Source organism: Amblyomma maculatum, chromosome 3 (genome assembly GCF_055883805.1).
Source record: "Amblyomma maculatum isolate TAMU_Amacu chromosome 3, ASM5588380v1, whole genome shotgun sequence".
Taxonomy (NCBI): domain Eukaryota; kingdom Metazoa; phylum Arthropoda; class Arachnida; order Ixodida; family Ixodidae; genus Amblyomma; species Amblyomma maculatum.
In genome coordinates, this window is record NC_139346.1 from 107,851,234 (window position 1) to 107,873,125 (window position 21,892).

Below are 21,892 nucleotides of genomic sequence, written 5' to 3' on the forward strand. Positions count from 1 at the left end.
GCTGTCAATGGTGATGTTTTTTTGTGCGCGGAAAAAGGAAGAAGTGAGTACGGAGTAAACCTTTTCGACAATGTTATATTATTGACATTACTTTCAACATAAAGCTCGTAAATGTTGGCACTAGCGCATTTCACGTTCTCATTTTTAGTAACGAAACTATTCGGGAAGATCTAAACACTTGTAATCATCATGGGTTTCAGATGTGTCTGCATATTCGCTGCTTTGTTGTACGGTAAGTAGCATCTTTCTGTGCGCGTAGGTCGGAAATAACATTGCTCTCAGGAACAAGTATCGCAGCCACTTTTTTAGCTCATCAACGAAAGAAAACCACTTTGCTTTTCTGTCCTGTCAGCGGTAATAATTTTGTTAAAGCTCGAGATGCTGGTCACTGATGGCAATGTTCACTAAATATCATTACTAATTACAACTATACCCAAAAGTGTCACTGCAATATTGCAGCTTCTGTTCATAACGGAATCGGCATGGCTAGGATGATTTACTTAAGCGGTTAAATTCCCGGTTGGAGACACTAGTCAAGGCCAAGGCTTAAGAATGTAAACCTCTTTTGTGGTTAGAACTATTCTCCACTAACTGCAACAACATTCATGCCTTACGCCCACGCATGTGAGGAGACATAAGTTCCCAAATCAAATTTTAATTTTGTATTGGATGATAGGTATATATTCGATATTATTCGACCACCCTGGCAGCAGGCGATGGAGGCTTAGTGAAGTTATATACGAAATAATACATGCTGGTATACTATTACGACAGCTTTCGTTTCGAGGTTTATATTTAGTGAATTCTGAAAGGCGAAATCGGGAGATATTACTCATTTATAATAAAGGTACCAATCATATTACTGATATGGCTTCGCATGCCTCCTGGATGATCTTGTCAATTTTAATAGCGCTAGACTTCGTGCAGGATATGAAATGCTGTATACTTTGCTCATCATTCTCAGAAGTCGTGTACTACACATTGCACTATAGGCCAAAGAGTACTAGAGCTATCTCACAGAAAGGATTAAAAAATTCCAGGTGGAACTTTGGATCGCGAAACTGCGATGAGACGAAAGCTTCTATCGCGCGGTGGTCCGAAGCCCTCCACTACGGCACCTCTTTTTCTCTATTTTCAGTCCAACCCTCGCAACGACGCGGTAGCGTAAGCTACCAGGCAACATATAGAGGCCCGCTTAAACCGATTCGTACAGACGTGCCCGTGGTTGCTTAGGGATAACGTGAATGCAGAGATATTGGCAGGCTGATTCTGATATCACCCTCCCATGTGAAATGATAGGCCCCAGTTGACAGCGCCTGCCCAACGTAATGTCAGGAACACCTACGTCCAGTTAGTGCTTGGCCATGTCAGCTGCCATCTACCGCCTCCCACGTAACGAAAGCGTTACGGGCGGAAGGACGGACGAACCTGATCTGCGAGCATGAGCCATTAAAGGCTATCACCTTAACACCTTAAAAAGATTATGGGGGACACTTAACCTCCGCAGGTATGGGTATGAGAAAATAGCGTAGGCGACCAGCGGACATATAACGCTTCGCTTTAACTAACTCGTACTAACGTGGCTGCGTAGCCTAGGCGCGTGTGTCTGATACAGAATGCAAGGCACTAAACTGTTATTACCCTGCTCTCCAACCAAAAATGCGCCAGCCGAGTTGGTGCTCCTCCTAACTTCCTGGTATCATGCGGTATCGTTAATGTACCGTCTTTGTCAAACATAACCAGGCTGCATGTTTTGCTTCTCGCTTGAATTCTAAAGCCAACATGGCTTCCCAGAGGCTCACAACTTGTTAATAAGTGAGGGCAGGAACTCGTCTTTATTTTGCACGTATTTACAGCTTCAGAAGTGGTACGAATTCTCTGCTGCCCGACCTAGAAGCGAAACTCGCCGCCTGGTTACTTTTGGCAAAGACGGTACATGATCCATTCGCACAGATCGCTGAAAGATCAGGGCCCGTTCTTGCAAGCTGGTGACAGTTCTACTTTAATGACGCCGACTTCGGAGTGACGGTACATTTAACTTTATCGCATTAAACGAGCACGCAGCCTAACGCGTCCTAGTTTCAAGCAGAATCCTGATCGTTGGGTGAAGAGTTCTTATTAATGGTATTCTACTTAAACATGTGCTGTTGATTAGGCATCCATTGATTATTAATTTCGCTGTTTTGCGAGGCCAGTGCTAGTAATGTAATCAGAAGAATGAGCACAATGAAAGTGTAAATTGTGTATGCTGTCGTGGCTCTTTTGCACAGGCCCACCCTCCATTTTCCTTGCCCAACGACTAGACCAACACCGAACTCGGTTGAACCAGCCTATCGTGAAATCTTGTGCTTTCCTTGTCTTTGATTTCACGCTGCCGCTCTTGTCGCTTAGATTGGCGAAATTATGAGCGCTCCGCACACTATATCCTTTCCTGTGAACGCATTAGTTCATCCGCCTTTTTTGTAAATTATGCGGTTGGGGAAATTACGTTTGAAGGGCATATTCCTGCATTTTATTGATTAGTGGTCAAGGTTAAACTCCCAATAAAATTGTGAGAAGTGTTTGTGCGGGAGCCCCGTGCACCATTGCCTCCGCAATGAGCCTCTAACCCATACCTATTTTTTACAGAAAATATGTCGGTACTGCAATCTTGTGAAGATTTAAGAATTGGCCATTAAATGTTGAATACATCAGCAGTTACAGCCTTTTATTAGCTCTGAATGTCTTTTTCAGCGTCTACGACAATTTTTACTCCGGGTGACGGAAGCGAAGGTGAGGTTGAGCAATGGTTTTGTTTTCGTAGTAACGTGCATAGATAACAACTTTCCTCTTCGCAACAAACTAGCACACACAATTTGTGTAGCATATGACAATAACAGTGCACAAAAGTAACAGGACTGCATTTTAAGACAGCACTCTTTAGTGGTCAGGTAGGTTAACAGTGTTCGCGTTCGTAGGATATCAATAAAACACTACTGGGCCCGACGCTATTGTCTAATGCTGCCGTACAAGGTGACAAGACTATCTTTTCAGCACGACTAAATTGGAAGTTTGATCATTGTGATAGTGTTTAGTGGCACCGTGAACCGCTTCTTCAAGGCACAAGCAGCGCATCCACTGACGGCCCAGAAAGAGGCAAACGCTCCCGTAGTTCTCCGTTCTGGACCTGCGCGGCAAGCATGGAGCGGTATGATGTTAATGGTGTATTTTATCAGTAGGCTAGACCGCAGTGCGCAAATGGTCTAGCAGAAAGAAATATGCAGGGCTGAAGCTGTCAACGGGCTCGATGTAAACGGAGAGTGCCGAAAACGACGTTATTCGCAAGTATACGCTTTCTTAGATCTTCATACTCAGACAAGAAAAGCCTGCATGTCGTTAGACAAACCATACTTTCTTCTACCACTCTGTCGACTTATAGTAAATAATATATTTTCGATCTAAGAACGTTTAAGTTGCCGAAGGGGTGCCCCTTATGTTTGCTTATAATGAAGGGGCACAAGTAATCGTTTTGTACAGCAGGCTAGCAAACATAACTTCCCTTAAGGGCAATATCGCGGCGAATTACTCTTTCTGATTGTGGAGCGAAGAAAATAGGAAGGCGTCATCCAGGCTTCGCTATGAATTCTGTACGCTTTCGAATAAAATGAAACTGGCAGGTATATCCTAGCAGAGTGATTGCCCTGGGAAAATAGGATATCTTTTAATCTTGTGTAAATGGTTTGGCTTGGTTTTTGAGGCTTAACGTCCCGAAGCGACTCAGGCTATGAAGACGCCGTAGTGGACGATTCCAGAAATTTAGTTACCTTGGGTTCTTTAACATGCACTGAGATCGTACAGCACACGAGCGCCTTGCTTTTTGCCTTTAACGAAAAGCGGCCGCCGAGACCGTGATTCTATCCCGCATCTTTGGACACAGTAGCCGAGCGCCCTAATCAATACGCCAACCCGGCAGGGTTGCTCTGCAAATCTATTGAATTCTTGATCTTTATGTGGTACCCGATACAAAGTTTATTTGCTATGTGGAGCAGTAAAAAGCAGTTGTGCAATCTGGGAGCCTCGACGGCAAACAACGGAGGTCAGGTCTTGTGCAAAGGCGAGCTTTATCTTGGTCGCTTCGTGCTAATAGGCACTTGTGGAGCTATCTGGGTGCCACCACGTCAAATTAATGGATAGACACAGTTGGCGCGATGTCAGCGGGCGCGCCCTTTCTCCGTAAGAACACAGCAAAGTTGGCGGAAAGTGTAGCCTCCTAAACAACTTGGTGGCACTAGCGGCGCACACGACTAGCTGCTATATTCCCATAATGTGGGCGCGCTGACTTTCCGCCGCGTCGTCCTTGATCGGGATGGTCGGTGTCCCTTAATCTTGGCGCTTACGACAAGACGTGGTTGATATAGGAGGATACGATCATAGACTCCATCACTCTCCCGGTTTGCTGGCTAGCTTGAAAGACTCGTTGGGAAACTCGCTTGTAAGAACAGCCATACGGTACTCAGTTTGATTTACCCGCGGGAGACCACGTTGTTGTGACCTCACCAAATACGCTCAGCCAATCCGAGCGATCACACAAACAGAGGCGCATAAAATTATTAGTCTGTTGTGGTGAACGTAAAAGTGTTCTCGCACGAAACGTATTGTGAGTAGACTGGAGCATACACTGTTTTACTGCCACATATCATTGAAGGAAAGAAACTTGAGTTATCTTTATTACAGTTTCTTCATTTAGAAGAATAGTTATGCCTTTTCTAATAATTTTTAAGCAATATGAGGGATTACTCGTTATTTCAGTAAATGGAAAATTGAAGCTAACTTTAGAATGGTACTCTATTAAATTCGTGGTTGCTGGATATATGTACGACTTTTTGTTTTGCATAAAAGGCCGCATATAACTTTTATTTTACAAATATGCAGAACACACCGCGACATCGTGCACACCTCTCGGGAACCTCTCCACACAGGATAACATTGAAGGCACAACTCCCGCAAATGCCTCCAGCGACAATTCCTTTGAAGGGAACGGTAAGCATGTTTAAAACAAAATATTCACCAAATTCGTTTCTATTCTTTCCGGCACTTAGATTAAGCGAATCTAGGTGGTTTGAACTTGAATATTGTCGACGGCATTCCGTCTGAATGGTTAGGTGCGTCATACAAGCATGACAGTTCAAGTCGAGTTAAAGGCTGCGAAAGAAAATTTAAGAGGCGTTATCTCTCAATGGAATTCTTTTTTAACGTCCATTAAATTGCTTTTCCTATCATTAGCTGTGTCCTGTCGTCCCTTTGACCATTACCTCAGACCTTCAGCTAATCCTATACGCCAGAAGCGCAGATGCCACGCATGGCTGATGATATTTTAATTCGTGTCCTGAATATGCCACTAGTCCCGGTAGACCATGTTGATTGGGTAGCGTATCATGAACCGTGATGATGCTCACTACGCTCTTCTGCTATGTACAATATTGTGTTATCCGCCGTCTTCAGACAAAAGCGGACCCGATCAACCGGGCGAGTTGATGCATAGCCATGATTTCGCAACAACCTTTAATTGTGAGACAACTGTGGGATACTTCGAGGCACTGTGGTGTACATGCTGATTCATTGGAATCGTATAAGGGTGTAAGGAAGGGTATAAGGGTACAAGGAATCGTTTTAGTATTTGTGGCGAATGTTCTTTTTGAGCTTTTTTCTCTGATAACAACGTGCAGCTACAACCGGGCTGCCTGCAAGACAATAATTGCGCCACCAATCTGGAATACTGCAAGATGCCCTAAATGATCATATTGATATAAGGGGTCGAACCTTCCCATGCTACCATGTTTGCTAAGGGAATTTGTCTAGTATTCTCAATGAGTATCTGAAGCTTTCTACAAATATTGATCGAAGTGCGTTTTTAAAGATTTCTTAAGCAAGGGTGGTATTTATGAATATATTGAAAGATATTTGCCAGCTTCTCGCTCCAAAAATTTGAAACTGAAGTGTTTTTTGCGCCAAGAAGTAATAGATCAGGTTGCGTTAGAAATACCAATAGGTGAAATAAAACAAAATAATAGCAGGAAATAGCAGCGTGCTGAAGAGAGGTCTGCAGATATATTGATTCTTATCGTGAGGCTAGTATAGAGAAACAGTATAGAGAAACATTACGTTGAACACTTTTTCCCAGAAAATGTCCCAATATTTAGGGTAAGGGCCAAACAAGCATTCCTTTACATTTAGCAGTCTACATCTCAAAGATATGATGGTAATGACCATGAAGAAAACTTTTATGAGCCACGCCTTGGGGGCTCAGTGTTTACGATTTTCAACTGCTGAGATTGAGGTTGTGGGCTGAATCTTGGCCGCGGCGGCCGCTTTATGCTGGAGGGCACAAGCAAGGCCCTGCTTACATTACGATGTAACTGCTAGTTTCAGAGCTGGCCTAAACCTCAGGGCACCTCAACTTCAAAGTCCCTTCAGAGCCTCAGTCGCTTCCGGACACTAATGGTGTAAGCGTAAACGTCGTTCCACTCGGTTCTTCCCTTGGAAATGCAACGACTAGTCGAGTTCTTGCATGGTTCACACCTCTAGCCATGAGAGATTACAGTACCCGGATGGGCAGAAACTGGAGGCAATCTCTATTCCACCAGGCGAAGCCAAAGGATTTAGTAATTTGACTCAAAGAGTAGTTTATACCCTCCAAAACTTGGCAATTTCCTGCGCTTGAGACCTCGTTCTGTACTCTACAGGGTCATGCCGATGCTCACGCTACTTAAAGCACTGTCTCACAGCTCTCAATATTGCATTGGTCGGCGCCTATGGTCTGCTTCACAGGCGAAAAAGTTCGTGTTCTTGCAATGATTATCAAATAAGTTCCTAAATGTGCCCTTCATTGACTCTGCGGCACAGTCTTCTTTGTACTAGCTCCGAATACAGGCTTCGTAAAAGAACAGTCCTTAAAACAACAACGCTTCTAACTTCGCCCCCTGCGATGCGCTAATATGTTAAAGAGCGCGTCACACACTCTCATGCAGCGCTTCGTCTTCATTAAGACATGTGATCCGGTAACTGCGGAAAACCGAGTTCCTCTTCACCTTTCCGCTTAAAGAATTGCTCTAAAACGATGTCAAAAGCGATGAGATTCTTGCGTGTGCGTTGGTATGCCATTGTCGTTAGTTGAAAACCGAAATATGATCGACATACGCTGAGGTGCTTTGAGGAGGGCCTCTAGTTATGGGTGCAGGTATTCACTTTGCTCATCGCTTGTGCTCTCACTGTAGAGACAGGGAGCCTTATTCTGCAGTGTGATATGAGTACAACAGCCTGCACAGCTGTTGCACTAGAAGCGCTTTGCTTTTACAGACTTTAGATTTAAATTGGATCATCTAAAACAGCGGTCACAAACGATTACAACGCTCAATAGTCGGGCGTTTAAACTATGGTACTACAGAATGCAGACACGACCAAAATTACCCGATTTCACAAAATCATACGGATTGAAAGAATAGGCACAATTATGCTGACTGGCGCTTTAACGGTTTGCGTACTCTGCTGACAAACACCGTGTGCCCCCCTCCCCTCGCCATAGATCCGAAAAGCAAGGCGCCCGTATGCTATGCGATAGCAGTGCACGTTAAAGAACTCCAGGTGGTTGAAATTTCCGGAGCCCTCCACTACGACGTCTCTCATAGCTTGAGTCGCTTTGGGACGTTAAACCACACCAACCAACCAACAGCGCCATTGATCATGTGCTGAAAGTATGTGAACCATAGCATAACGTCGCGCCCAATAAAATTGCTTCGCAATAGATCACACTACATTGTTGTAAAATTTGAACAGGCTCTTATTGGCGCCATTTCTTGCCCTTCAGGAACTCTCTGCACCGATTGAGCATTGTTATCGCCTCGCCGTTTCTGATATGAGCCCTCTATATCATAATAAATTCTCGTGTTCCGAAAAGGACTTACGTTTTTCTCTCCTTCCAATAACACAGCGAGCACTTTTAATTTGTTTCGCCTGGCGTAGGGACCACCAGTACTGCTGCTCCCACAACCAATGGCACCACGAAAAGAAGACGAGGCGAGAAACCGACCGGTGGGTTTTTCCAACTTTATTGATATATTCAAGGGAAGCACTGGGGAAGTAGTAGGCGAATATATCTACTTAGGACAGGTAGTAACCGCAGATCCGGGCCATGAAAAAGAAATAACAAGGAGAATAACATTGAGATGGAGCACATTTGGCAAGCACTCGCAGATTAGGACCACCAGCATACCGTTATCGCTCAAGAGAAAAGTATACAACAGTTGCATCTTACCTGTACTCACCTATAGGGCTGAAACGTGGAGGCTAACCAAGAGAGTTCTACTTAAGTTGAGGACAACCCAGAGGGCTATTGAACAAAAAATGGTAGGGGTAACATTAAGAGATATGAAGCGTGCAGAGTGGGTCAGAGAAATAGCTTAAGGTACTGACATTCTAGTGAAAATCAAGAAAAAGAAATGAGCATGGGCAGGACATGTAGTGCAAAGAGAGGATAACCGATGGTCGCTTAGTTCGGTGTGCTCATGTGTATATGCTTCCTCCGAGCAGCGTGTTCTGCAAAGCTCCATGTTGGTTACTGGTTGGTTCAAGAATTGGCCCCAGGTTTTACGATAAGGCACGCTTCAATGATAATAGGCTTGTAAGTACATTAGGATTCACACCTTTTACGTTCTAGTATATTGTTACGAAGAAGAAGTTCGGCAGTGGTGCGAGAGGAGCCCTCGCGCTAGGCCAGCCATTAAATCATCCTTCATCATATCACTGTGTTAGGTCATTTTCTTGCTTGTCGCCACGTAACAATATTTTGAAGCCGCCTTCGTAGGTTGTTGCATATAGTGAGTTCAATGAGCATTCCTCTAGTTTGACAGGCTTGGATAATAAAACATATCGAAAGGACTAGGTATAGGCGAGGTGATTATTGATCAGAATGTGTGGAATGTGTAAATGGGTTTGTGTCTGGGGAACGTTTTCATGTTTAGATTGTAATTATCCTGCCTAGTCGCCCCTCGCGCGCTACACTTGGCGGCTGCGCGCTCTCACGCGCGTTCCCTTTTCTTTGCCTGAGCGCCAGTTCACTCGAATGCGATGCGAGGGCGCATTCTCGGACTGGGCGACATCACTGCAGGTGACATCTGACAGATCGTAGCTACGACGTTTCATATGCCCAAAGCAAGAAGCTAATTGGGAGGATTTCTTTTCAAGCGCTGCTGCGACGTCGGCACACTGCCAGCGGGCAGAGGGCCTGCGACGGCCAGTTCCAGAGCATCCTGACATTTCCGAAACTGGAAAATTTGTAATTAGAAAACGTAACCTAAACTACGACAAACAAGCGGCGGTCGTGTACATGCTGACCGAAAGATGCAACGTTGGAAGGTCTCCATGAATATATCAATGATGTCCTTTCTGCATGAAATACACGTTCACCTTCCCGCTTCGTCATCGGGGAGCAAATAGTGCCGTAAAACGTAACTTTACCTTCTCGAAGTACTTTGCTATCCTGAAGATATATTTTTTCGGACACTCTAAACAACCACGGCACTCAAAGACTCATAGAGCCTTTTCTGACTAAGACTGAAATGCAATGTGCTAATTGCAGTTCAGAACTCAATTTCGCAATTGTGCTTTTTGCTGGGCGGCATTTCGGTAACATCACTCAGTGTGGTTGATGACGCGGAACGTTTCGCGCAAGATCGCTCACCAGCACATATTGCTAGAACATCTATGGAATGTATATTGCAATCGCGTGAAGCGACAGGGATGAAGAGAAGAAAGCACAGGACAAAACGCAGATCCACGTTTTGTCCTGTGCTTTCTTCTCTTCGTTCCGCGTTTAGTCCTGTGCTTTCTTATCTTTGTCCCTGTCACTTCGCGCGGTTGCATTATGCATTCCATAGTCAACCACCAACTAGCCCGCCTTCGCCTGTTACATGTGCTAGAACATCTATGGGGGCTGAAGGGGAGTGGCGTCAACTTCCTCTACAAATTGTAAGAAGGTGAACGAAATAGTGTTTTTTTTTTTGTCAGCCGGTTGGACGGACACAGACGCGGGAACCTGTGAATATGCGCTGATATTACATGGTCATTCAAAGCATTTTGTCAATTAATAGCTAGTGCTTTTTGAGCACAAGCTCAATAAATCTGAATGAAGTATCTATAGTGACATAACATTTTTTTTCTTTCAGAACCACCTGATCCAACTTGTGGAGTATATACCGCCCAAACAGATGGAGATAAGGTTCGCAACTTACGATATTGATGTAGGCGGGAGCTATAGGGGTCAGAGAGCCGCTGGGACATTGGTGCGGCACAAATAATCCCTCTCATTTCAGAAATGTTCAAGAATATGCATTGACTCTTCCGCGGTTACTAAGTAAAACCAGCAATCCTCTACTGAGCCGTGAGGACCGCGTTAATCCCAGTCGCTCTAACCACGTTTCTATGGATGCAAAACACAAGGCGCAAGTGCACTCTGCTATGTCACGGCATGTCAAGTAACCGCTGCTGGCCGAAATGCTTCGCGTACTTCTTCACGACAGCTTTTGATATAGCATGAGTTTAGTTTGGACGTTATCTTTATGAACCAAACGAAAAAGTGTCAATCACCGGACAATTTCATGACCAAAAGGAGTTTGCAGGTGGGAACAGAAACCGATGTTATCAGCGGATGCTACTTATTCTGTCCGCTCAACATGCGCAATGAAGACAGCCGTGTCAGTCTTGCATGAGCACAATTACTTTCTCCCTCTACTATCCAATATAGTCACAAGATGCCGCTCACGAGTAATTTTCACAAATAAACCACAAGCATCGATGCCACTGATAATGTGTTACGAAGAAATTTGCCGTGAACTGAAAATTCTAGACACCTTGCCGGAAACTGCCCCCCCCCTCCCAAAAACTATAGCCCCTGCCCCCATGGTACAAACTTCCAACAGTCTGCGACTTTACGCTAACACACTTCAACAAAAGCCACACTCCTAAAGAGCGTATAGTATAGGACTTTCGTACGGTGAAAGAAAAATACAGAAATTGTACAGTTTCACACAGACGGATCAAAAACGTTTACTTATGTTAGCTCCGCGGTAGTGAAGGTGAACTGAGAACCAATAATTAGGCTTACCCAGTCAGCATCACTTTTTACAGCTGAATTTTATGTTAACCTGGCAGCTGTACAAAAAATAATAAATTAGGGCATTGAGAACAGTGTCATCTACACGGATTCGCTGAGTATTCTCATGGCTTTATATTTCAGAAATGCTGCAATGCCTCTACTTGGTGACGCAATACATAACGTAAAAATTATTCTGTAACATAGTATTCTGTTCGGTCCCAAGTCACGTAGGCATTGACGGAAATGAAAGAACAGAAGCATGTGCAGCACTAGCCCGCAACAAATCGATTCAAAAAGTAAGCATGCCACATAAAGATGGTATGAAATTAATACAACATAAACAGGAGGCTAAATGACAATGTATATAGAACAACCAAGAAAATAATAAGTTGCATTTGATAAAGCGCGTACTAGGAGAATGGAAATCGACCACTCATCAAGAACATTTTATGGAAGTGATGTATCCTATCTTATTATTGGGCACACACATCTTGCACACAACTTGTTACTGAGCAAATATAGCAAAATGACCTCTTAAGAATGCGGTGATATACTCATTGTAAACCACATTCTAATTACATGCTCAAAATTTGAGGCCCTACAGATAAAACATTCTTCATATATTACAGCCATACCATCCTCTTCCACCCAATCTTACTTTTAGGAGGAAGAGCAATTTAGACCTAGCATCGAATTTTATGTTCTTACTCGAAGCAAAGTACGAAACCAAAACATATACATTAATCCTGCTCTTAGCGTATGATAGATAGCCCTAATTGCTTATGCGCCATAAAAACCAACACAACAAAACAATAACAATTATTTTATCACATTGCCTACAATGAGTGGTATAGGCTACACTTTTCTATAGCACGAAGCTGATATAGGGCGACGAGATAATGAAGCATATTCATGTAGGCCGTTGGAGGAGAGGGGCGCAATTACATCAGAGCTCTACCCTGAGCATTTAGCCAACACATTTTACAATAGCACCTGCTTGGTATACTTGCAGTTCAGTTCAGTCGTTCAGTCGTGTCCGACTCTTCGTGACTCTATTGACCATATCACGCCACGCTTCGCGGTCTCTCACTGTCTTCCTAACATCACATAACTTCATCTGCAGCGCCTCAAAGATGCCATACAACCATCACGTTTGCTGCCTACCCCTTCTACGGTGACCCTCAACCTTTCCGAGCATCAAAGCTTTCTCCAGCGACTGTTCTCTTCACATCAAATGACCAAAGTAGCTGAGCTTTAACTTTAGAATTTGACCCTCCAATGAGCAGTCAGGGTTTATGGTCGACAATTTCAACTAATTTGATCTTCTGGCACTCCAAGGAACTCTCGAGACTCTCCACCAGCACCACAATTCAAACGCGTCAATTCTTCGGCGGTCAGCCTTCTTCACTTTACTTTACTTGCTGTGATTAGCGTCGACATGGTATTTTTAGCAGAACATACTCATCGCACTAGTCGGATAGGTAATAGGCACAAGTGCCCGATCAACAAATGTGAAGATGTCCAAGTGGAGCGGGTCTTTTTACGAGTGTTTACGAGCATATAAGAGCGCTATTTAGTCGAATGTGTGGCGGAAAGCCGTCTATGAAGTCAAGAAAAAACACCAATAAAAATGAACCTAGTGGCCTTCAGGCTCCCACATGGGAGCTTTTTTGCACTCTACAAGGCTCCATTGTTCAATACCTAGAAGGTCCCTTCGCAAGAGCTGGAATGACCGGAGATTCATATTCTGAATGGTGTTTGCCTGTACTCCATTGGGGCGTTTTGCACTAATTATACATTTTTGTCAACAGTGTCTGATCGGATGTACTATTTACTGCGAGAACTACACCAAGCCATTTGACTATCGAAGAGAGTGCGTGGTAAGTAACAGCTGCTTTGTGAGGAAAGGGCGTGAGCTTTGTGGTATGTCGTGATTGAAAACTGAGGTGTCCTCTCCGTGGCCGATAAGAACGTTGTGTGAGCAATACTCCGGTCAGCAGAATAATATTTGTTTGCAACTTGAGGCTTCGAAAATTTCTTTCTTTACACGTTTTCAGGTAGATTTTTAGTGGCAGCATTTTCTTAAGATGTATATACGTGTCATCAGTGCTTTTGTTATGATATGCGATATTTCAGAAAATGGTTGCTTCATTTACTAAAGGCAACAGTTGTTTTTAAACATCATGGATGCTTTTTCATCTGAACAGTTCCCTGCAATGTTCACTCCTGTATATGATACTTTAGGATTAGGGCTAGGGTCTCTTCAGGCAAATTTTATCTGTCCATAACCCTCGACTGCATAATTGATGTACACACGAAAAAAGAATTTAAATTCCAGTAGGCCTCTTGGAGTCAGCAATCGGTAACTCTTCTCGTGCAGGCTATATTTGTGTTCTAGCGCCGTACCGAGCATGAGTGATGAAGAGCGATTGCTCTAGACAGTGTACCTTATGTAACCATGTTGTGTAGGTGGGCTGCTATCCTTTTGACGTTACTAGTGGCCTCAAAGAGGACGGAAGAACGCGATAAAGCTTACGCGGCCTCAGGGTTCGACTACAATCGCGAGAGTTTGTTCTTATCCTTCATTGCAGTTCTGGCAATTACTAGTATGGATATAATTAAACAAGTGTTCGCTGATTGCTCACCACCATAGTCATTTCAAGAAAACGAAATTTAGTGCCGCATCGCTGTCATCCTTACAAAAAATAATTTTGACGAAGAGTGTTAAGCGTTCTTCACAAACTCTGACGTCTTTGCTGCCGGTACCTGCGCTTTGTGCAATACCTCCGGCAGTTGGTAGCTCGCAGATTACGTGGCTGAATGCGTGCCCACCAGCAGTTGGGCTGTGATGTCACGAGACATGGCATGGCCAAGTTGGCAGGCACTCCAACCCGGGCCTCGCCTTTCAGATGAGATTGTCCTTTCGAGGGCGTTTGCATTACTAGATAGATACGCTGTCCTTAGGCCATTCTTTTAATAGCTTTTAATGGCTCATCGCTGTTGTCAGTAAAAATGGCACGCTTTTGCGGCGGCTGTGATACTTAAAAATAAATTAATAAACCGTGTCCCCCATCGGGGAATCGAACCTCCATCCATTGTATCTCTAGCCCAGCGCTTTAACACTGCTCCACGCTCCGGATTTGTTTTTCTTTATTGCATGGAAAAACGTCCACGCCTCGGATCGTGAAACGCTCTTCATAATTCCCTTTGTCTACAGTGAGAATGATAGCGAGATTCAGCGAGTGACGGATACTGCGCCTTTCCTTTCCTGTGGACGAATCATAGGACGCCGGTGAACTTTAATGCATTCAATATAATACTGGTTGTGTTCGACAAGGAGCGCACGATTTACCGTCACAGCAGGTGATGACGTGACAAAGTGCTTAATGCATATACGAAGCTTATTCCGCCTGGCGTCCGGTCCAGGAGCCCGTGCGCCCTTTCCACTTCCTAAAACGCCTCACCATACAGCAAACAGAAGCAGACCCAGATGTCTAGGAGGCGTTAGTACAGCAGGCATCAGCGGCGTCTGAAATTGATTTACAGGATATAACAGGCGCAGTATCTGTCTCAATTCTCCAAGTACACATGTACCATACCATAACGGAAGGGAGGAATGTGAAACAGTAGTCACTCCCTTTACTGGAAACATCATTCACCGCCACATTTGCAACAAATGAGTAGCAGAATGCGGCACTCAGGCTTTCGTTGTCCACCACTTTAGTTGCCAAAGTGTCTCGTAATTTTTTCTAAGTGCCACCCTGTTGTCGTTTTTCGCACACAGGGTTTGTTGCCGCACACAGGGGTTGCCGCTTGAGGCTATATGCACCGGATTGGTTATTGTACGATTCAATCGTCCGACAATAATTTGGGACTGTCTCTGGCCATTTTATGTCTACCTGGATCGTTTCGTCTGGCGCCAGTACTAGCCACGTGTTGATAATGGGGGGATCCGATAGCAAGCAAAAATAGGGCTATATCCAAGCTTTGCTCCTGTAGACGATGCGTGCTTGTTGTCCTGCCTGCAGGATGGTGTGAAATGACGAAATCTCCCAGTCACCTAGAAAGCCTAAACGCGCATTAAACTACATAAAAAAGACGTTCTTCTAGGAATAATACTGGAAGCTGACGCGTTGCAACATTTATGAATCATTTTAACTCTAAAGTATCGAACCTGTGTAAGAATTACGCATGCTACATCACTGACGCCGCCAAACAGGCGCGAAGGATCATGGCAGCGAGCCAAAAATTTTCTACAAGAGAAATCTCCCTAGCGCTTCGTTCAGACCCTGCTCAGTGGAACATGTGATATGGTGCAGCAGTAATTTTCTACATCGCAGGTGTGTTAGGATCTCCCCACTGGCATCTGTTTGATTATATATATGAACGGAGATTTGTACAAAGGAAAAATGACAGCCCAGTTGTGGTGCAGTTGATCCAACATGTATGCGTTTGGGGCACGCAGCAGGATCGCATAAAGATAGTTGAAATGAATGCCATTTTCACCACCTGATGCAACGCGCACAAAAATACAGGTGACCATCATTTTTCTAACTTCGTTTTATTACAGCGTGTTCTCTTAATGCTTCTAACAAAAACAGAGATGTACGACACAGTGAAGCTGGTGTGCCTTATGGCATTGCTACAAATCAAATTCAATCTATGGGTCCAAGAAAGCATATAGTTCTAGCTAAGATGTTTGCTATATTGCGCAAACATAACTTTCGCAAGAGCATTGGTACATAAACCTAATGCAGATGATCATTGAGCACGTAATGATTTAGTCACTTGATATTAAAGCACCCACAGATTCAAGACTAAAAAATTGGCCAGAATATGCGGTATTATATGGCTACAAATTTAGCGCTAAGGCGAAACGGAGTGCTTACATTGAGCTTGACGTTAGGCCTTTTCAGTATCTGCCCAATGGCGATTTGCATAGCCTAGCAGATGCCGCATCGCGCGCCAAGACGCCGAGTGGAGAATCATCATGATTGCTCCAGAACACGTTGGGGCTCCAATATTTAGGAGCTCTTCACTTTTTGTATTGTGGTGCAACCTTAACAAGCCTACAGCTATTACTATACAAGCGGTGTATTCGGAAAAACTGTATTCTACGGAATAAAAGTCCGCACGCCGCTAATGCTGCTGTTTGTGAGACAGCCTTCTTGAGAGTTTTCTTTTAGGCGTGTTTTATTCAAGGTGTGAACGATGTTTCATAATAAAGTATAACGTGGTTGTGTCCACGATTGCCTATGAATCAATGCGGCTATAGCCGTGAGTGTGAAGTGGGCATCCTAAACAACTTCTATCACAGTGTACGTTTCCTACTGCATTAAAGGAACAGCTGTAACTAACGTACGGGGGTGATAAAAAGAAATGCCAATAAGTCGGTTCTTCTGTGCTACGATGCTCAAAATTTTCCTAGCTGCAGCGCGACGTCTCGCTGCTGCAATTTATTTTTATTGCCATGGTAACAGTCGCAGGCGTGGAGCCTTCAGCCTTAGCAGAAAGTGAATTAGTACAGGCAAAGGTTCATCTTCAAAAAACTAGTTATTCTTCAATAATCATCATCAGCCTGACTATACCCACTGCACGGCGAAGGCCTCTCCCATACTTCTCCAATTAACTCGGTTCTGTGCTAGCTGCATCCACTTCACCCCTGCGAACTTCTTAACCTTATCCGCCCACCTAACTTTCTACTGCCCCTGCTACACTTTCCTTCCTTTGGAATTCAGTTTGTTACCCTAAGCGACCATCGGTTATCCTCTCTTCGCACTACGTATCCTGCCCATGCACATTTCTTCTTCTTGATTTCCACTAGAATGTCAATAACTTGAGTTATTTCTCTGACCCAATCTACACGCTTCCTATCTCTTAATGTTACCCCTACCATTTTGCATTCCACAGCCCTCTGCGTTGTCAACTTAAGTACAACCTTCTTAGTTAGCCTCCACGTTTCAGCCCCATAGGTGAGTACAGGTAATATGCAACTGTTGTATACTTTCCTCTTGAGCGATACCGGTAAGCTGCTAGTCATATTCTGCGGTGCTTGCCAAATGCGCTTCATCCCAATCTTATTCTACTTGTTATTTCGTTTTGATGGTCCGGATCTGCAGTTACTACATGTTCTAAGTAGATATATTTGCCTACTACTTCCAGTGCTTTGCTACCTAACGTAAACTGCTGTTCCTTCCCGAGGCTATTGAACATTACCTTAGTCTTCTGCATATTGATTTTCAAGCCTACCTTTCTACTTTTCCTGTCTAGGTCATCAATCATTATTTGCAGTTCATCCCCAGAGTTACTCAGCAAGACAATGTCATCAGCACATCGCAGATTACTGAAGTATTCTTCATCTACCCTTATCCCCAACTGCTCCCATTCCAAGTCACTGAATACTTCCTCTAAGCAAGCTGTCAATAGTACTGGGAAGATCGTGTCTCCTTGCCTAACACCTGTCTTTATGGGAATTTTGTTATTTTCTTTATGCAGAACTATGGTTGCTGTGCAGCCACTATATATATCTTCCAGCACTTTCACGTACTGCTCGTCTACCCCCTGATTTCGCAATGCCTGCATCACCGCCGAGGTTTATTTACTGAGTCAAATGCTTTTTCGTAATCAATGAATGCTATGTATAAGAGCTGGTTATATTCCAAGCATTTTTCGGTCGCCTGCAGCAGCGGTGCAGCGGTGTGGTAGTGGTAGAACATGCACCTCGCATGCAAGAGGATCGGGGCTCAAATTCCGGTGCCGCGCAATTCTCCTCCGGATAAAAAAAAAGAGTCCGCCTGTCGATGGAATTGCATAAACAGGTTTGGGGTGCGACCTGATGGCGTTGAACACCTCTGGCAATGTACTCTCTCACCAGAACAGGAGTTGGCCACCCTGGTGCAGTAATTGGCCGCAACCTCTGATGATTAGTTCCATAAAACCCCGGCCCTCAGTTACCAGCGGCTGCGGAACAATTGACCATGGCGGCTGTAAGACCTGTGACTCAGCAGGCGGTGCTAAGAATTCCTGGCTCCGCTGGACAGGCCGCCATTGGAAACTGACCCTGGCAACGTTTAACGCTAGAACCCTAGTTAGTGAAACTAGTTTAGCAGCGCTATTAGAGGAACTAGAGGGAATGAAATGGGATGTCAGAGGGCTTAGTGAGGTTAGGAGGCCGAATGAGGCATATACTGTACTGAAGGATGGCATGTACTCTGTTACGAGGTTTACCGGAGAGGCGAGAACTAGGAGTAGGTTTCCTTATCAATAAGTATATAGCAGGTAATATAGATGAATTCTATAGCAAAAATGAAGAACGGAAATCTGAGCTAGTTGGTGCATTGCAAGATCAAAAAACAGCGCGGCTACTTCGGACAAACAGAGAGGAGAATAACGGACGTTATTCTCCTCTCTGTTTTTCCGAAGTAGCCGCGCTGTTTTTTGATCTAGCATTAATGAAAGGTGGCAGGCATCGTAATTAGGATTAATAAGTGGTATAAACTGAAGTTTGTACAGGCCTATGCACCTACATGTAGTTATGATTAACAAGCAATTGAAAGCTTCTACGAAGATGTAGAATCGGCAATGCGAAACGTAAAGACGCAGTACACTGCACTAATGGGCGACTTCAATGCCAAGGTAGGGGAAAAGCAGGCAGGAGACCAGGCAGCAGGTGACTATGGCATTGGTTCTAAGAAGAGCAGGGGGGAGTTACCAGTTGGGTTTGCAAAGCGTAATAAGTCAAGAATCATGAATATCTCCTTCAGCAAATGGAGGAACCGGAAATGAACATGGAAACGTCCTAACGGGGAGGCTAAAAATGAAGTCGACATGTGTTCAACACGCGCCATTATGCAAGATGTAGAATAATCGGGAAAGTGCGGTGCAGTGACCGCAGGATGGTGAGGTCCCGAATTAGGCTAAATCTGAAGAAGGAACGCAACATATTAGTAAGAAAGAAACCCATCAACGAATTAGCGGTGAGGGGGAGGGCAGAAGAGTTCAGGATCTCGCTACAGAATAGATATTCTTCAATCACTCTATCTAAATAAAGTAAATATCCCCATTAGGTCAGAAACCAAACTCCTCGTAACGGGTTACCATTCATAACATCACCTAATCGTTTCCGGACTTCATGAAAGGAGTTGATGTCAGGCATGTATTGATGTTTTACGGGGAGGTCAGCGGTCCTCGAGCAAACTCAAACCTCGAACCTCAACCCAAACCATGAAAGAAAAAGCCGTGTTGGTGCTGTGGTTAGGGTGCTCGACTGCTGTGTCCAAAATGCGGGATTTAATCCCGGCTGCGGCGGCCGTTTTCAATGGAGGCGGAAAACAAAGGATCCGTGTACTGTGCGATGTTAGTGCACGTGTTAGCTGTGCGATGCTCTGCGATGTTAGAGCCATTCACACGGCGTCTCTCAAGCCCTGAGTTGCTTCTGAACGTTAAACTCCACAAAAACATCGAACCATATACGCGAACAACAGTCCACAAGGGGAACTAAAAATAGGGGGCCGTTAAAGTTGTTTGTACACTCAAGGTGGGGCGTCAGTGTGACCATGTTTTTTAATTGTTTAGTGCCCCGTGGTGCGCTAAACAAATTCGTTTCTTTCAGAAAAGCCATTTTATAATGTTGGTTTGTAGAATTTTTTGCGGTTGGCCCCAATAAACGTTTTCTTGGCCACTTCAACATACAGTACATTATGTGATTGTTTAGTCTCAGGGGGCTGGTATAAAAAGAAGTCCATAGTGGCCTAGCTATCTGCAGCAGCACGTTAAGCCTTCCGATTGTTGCCAGTTGATGTGGGTACGCTTTCATTGTCATGCGGTTTGCGTTGGTTTAACATAACGTAAAGCATGGTGATAATTTTGAATATTTGGTTTAAGCCCCCGAAAATATTATTGGTTCTTATGAATAGCGCTGCAGTTTTACTGATACCATGAAGTACTTATAGATGCGTCGCTGCCATCGAGTTGGTCGACTGTAATAATGTGAAAGTTCTTACCTGCCTTATTCGTGGGCGTAATTCTTATTCTCCATGAAACATTAGCATATTCTGATAGCGTATATGATGTAAAGCATAGGCGAGTGGGTCTAATCTTTATGAATTCAATTTTGTGATTCTTCATCTCGCGCATCCGTTAACGAATTCATTCTGCGTTGCCTGATGTCTCACTGAAGTGACCCTGAGGATATATTTTATTAGTTTACACTTTATCAATTATTCCGGACCAAATAATATTAAGGATGAAGTGAGTGAATACTAGATGTCATTGCACAAAATTAAGCATGTAGGAAAAATGTTGTCTTCTGAAAAAAAAAAATAGTTGCTATATTCAAAGAAAAAATTACATTGTTTGACACGACTATGAAAGTTTTTTTCCAGAGGATAGTGCCAGCAGAAAATGAATTTCGATAGAACTGTGCAATATACACTGCAGAAATGCGAAAGACGGAGCGTTGCAGCTGCACACGATGCATCACGTTTACTCCTATTACCATTATCAACTAAATCCACCGCCATGATCATTGCAACTCTCATCATTGTTATTATCACTCATTGCAGCGTCATTGCCATCGATACTATCATCCTCACGGTAGACAAGAAGAACTATGATAAGAATTTCAAGATCCTAGACGTGGCGCAATTGGTTAAAGCGCTCGTCTTGGGATGCGTGAAAGGGAGGTTTGATTCGCAGTGAAGACACGATTTTTAGCTTTCTAATGACATCATCAGGACGACTGACAAGTGACACACCATCGCACAGATATGTGCAGATCACGCGCACAGCTCTCGCGTACGGGATTTCATTCCATGAGCCTAGAAAAGTATTTGCCTTAACAATTACGCAAGAAAAAATTATATGCAATGTAAATTTATCAGCCGCTGCATTTATTTAACATCCTGACAAGAAGATTAGATCACAGATCGGATCCCAGCAGAGATGAAAGGCGTGAAAGGGCGTCTAAATCAGTAAAGGTATTAGTAGCGAATGATGTTTAACGATCGTCAAACATCAGCTGCAACCTATTGAGACATTAACCTCACATATGTGTTCAAAATTAAAACGCTCAAGATTCGACCTACTTACGAGTAGAAGCAATAAGTTCGTTAACGTCTTTTATTGCGTAACGTTTTGACACTGAGAGACTAGTTGCTTGGTATGGTTTATAGAGAAATGGAGGCGCAGTAGTCGTATCAATTCTGGACATGTTGAGGCACATTGTCCGTCGGTTCAAACCTTTATCGAAAACTAGCCTCGAACTTCAGATGGATGCTCAGTTTTAAGTGAAATGGTATGACACCACCCTGAAGACTGCGCACAGAACTGTTGCGCCAAAAGTTTTACAAGAATTCGCGCGAGCTTTTTTCTGCCGCGAGTTTTTAAAATATTGTTCCGGCTAGGACGACGTCTTTTGAGTCAACGAGCAGCATACTCTTCGCGTAAAACATAGAGATCTACAGCCTGTGCCTTCCGCTTAAAACTATATTGTCTGTGAAGTAGGATATGCCATCAAATATTGAGCATTTGCAATTCTCTGTAGACAAGCACGATGTTTGGCCCGGTTTTGCATCACGGTTAAAACCGGGCTTTAATGAACAATTTGGTGTCTCTTTGGGGAGTCATTTCGCCAAAGGCTAGTGCATTCTTGAATGCAATAGAAAGCTGCGCTAATAAGACACTGACGAAGAAAAGGCAGGGCGCACACAAACGCACTGAACACTATGCCGAGTGAAGGCCATGAGCAGAAAATTCAACCCTCCT

The 21,892-nt window shown here is 44.0% G+C and overlaps 1 protein-coding gene and 1 long non-coding RNA gene across 2 annotated transcripts in view; one reads left to right on the top strand and one right to left on the bottom strand.

Moving 5' to 3' along the window:
• The window catches only part of LOC146195511 (uncharacterized), a 25,930-nt gene continuing 4,038 nt past the window's right edge, over positions 1-21,892 (top strand). Inside the window, exons 1-6 of the mRNA XM_084597851.1 lie at positions 1-232; positions 2,734-2,772; positions 4,912-5,019; positions 7,999-8,067; positions 10,200-10,252; positions 12,940-13,008. Coding sequence (XP_084453977.1) covers positions 190-232; positions 2,734-2,772; positions 4,912-5,019; positions 7,999-8,067; positions 10,200-10,252; positions 12,940-13,008 — 381 coding nt within the window. The 5' untranslated portion in view covers positions 1-189. The remainder of the gene's footprint in view (positions 233-2,733; positions 2,773-4,911; positions 5,020-7,998; positions 8,068-10,199; positions 10,253-12,939; positions 13,009-21,892) is intronic.
• The window catches only part of LOC146195512 (uncharacterized), a 21,594-nt gene continuing 14,234 nt past the window's right edge, over positions 14,533-21,892 (bottom strand). The window contains exon 3 of the long non-coding RNA XR_014706025.1: positions 14,533-14,657. This is a non-coding gene — a long non-coding RNA (uncharacterized LOC146195512). The remainder of the gene's footprint in view (positions 14,658-21,892) is intronic.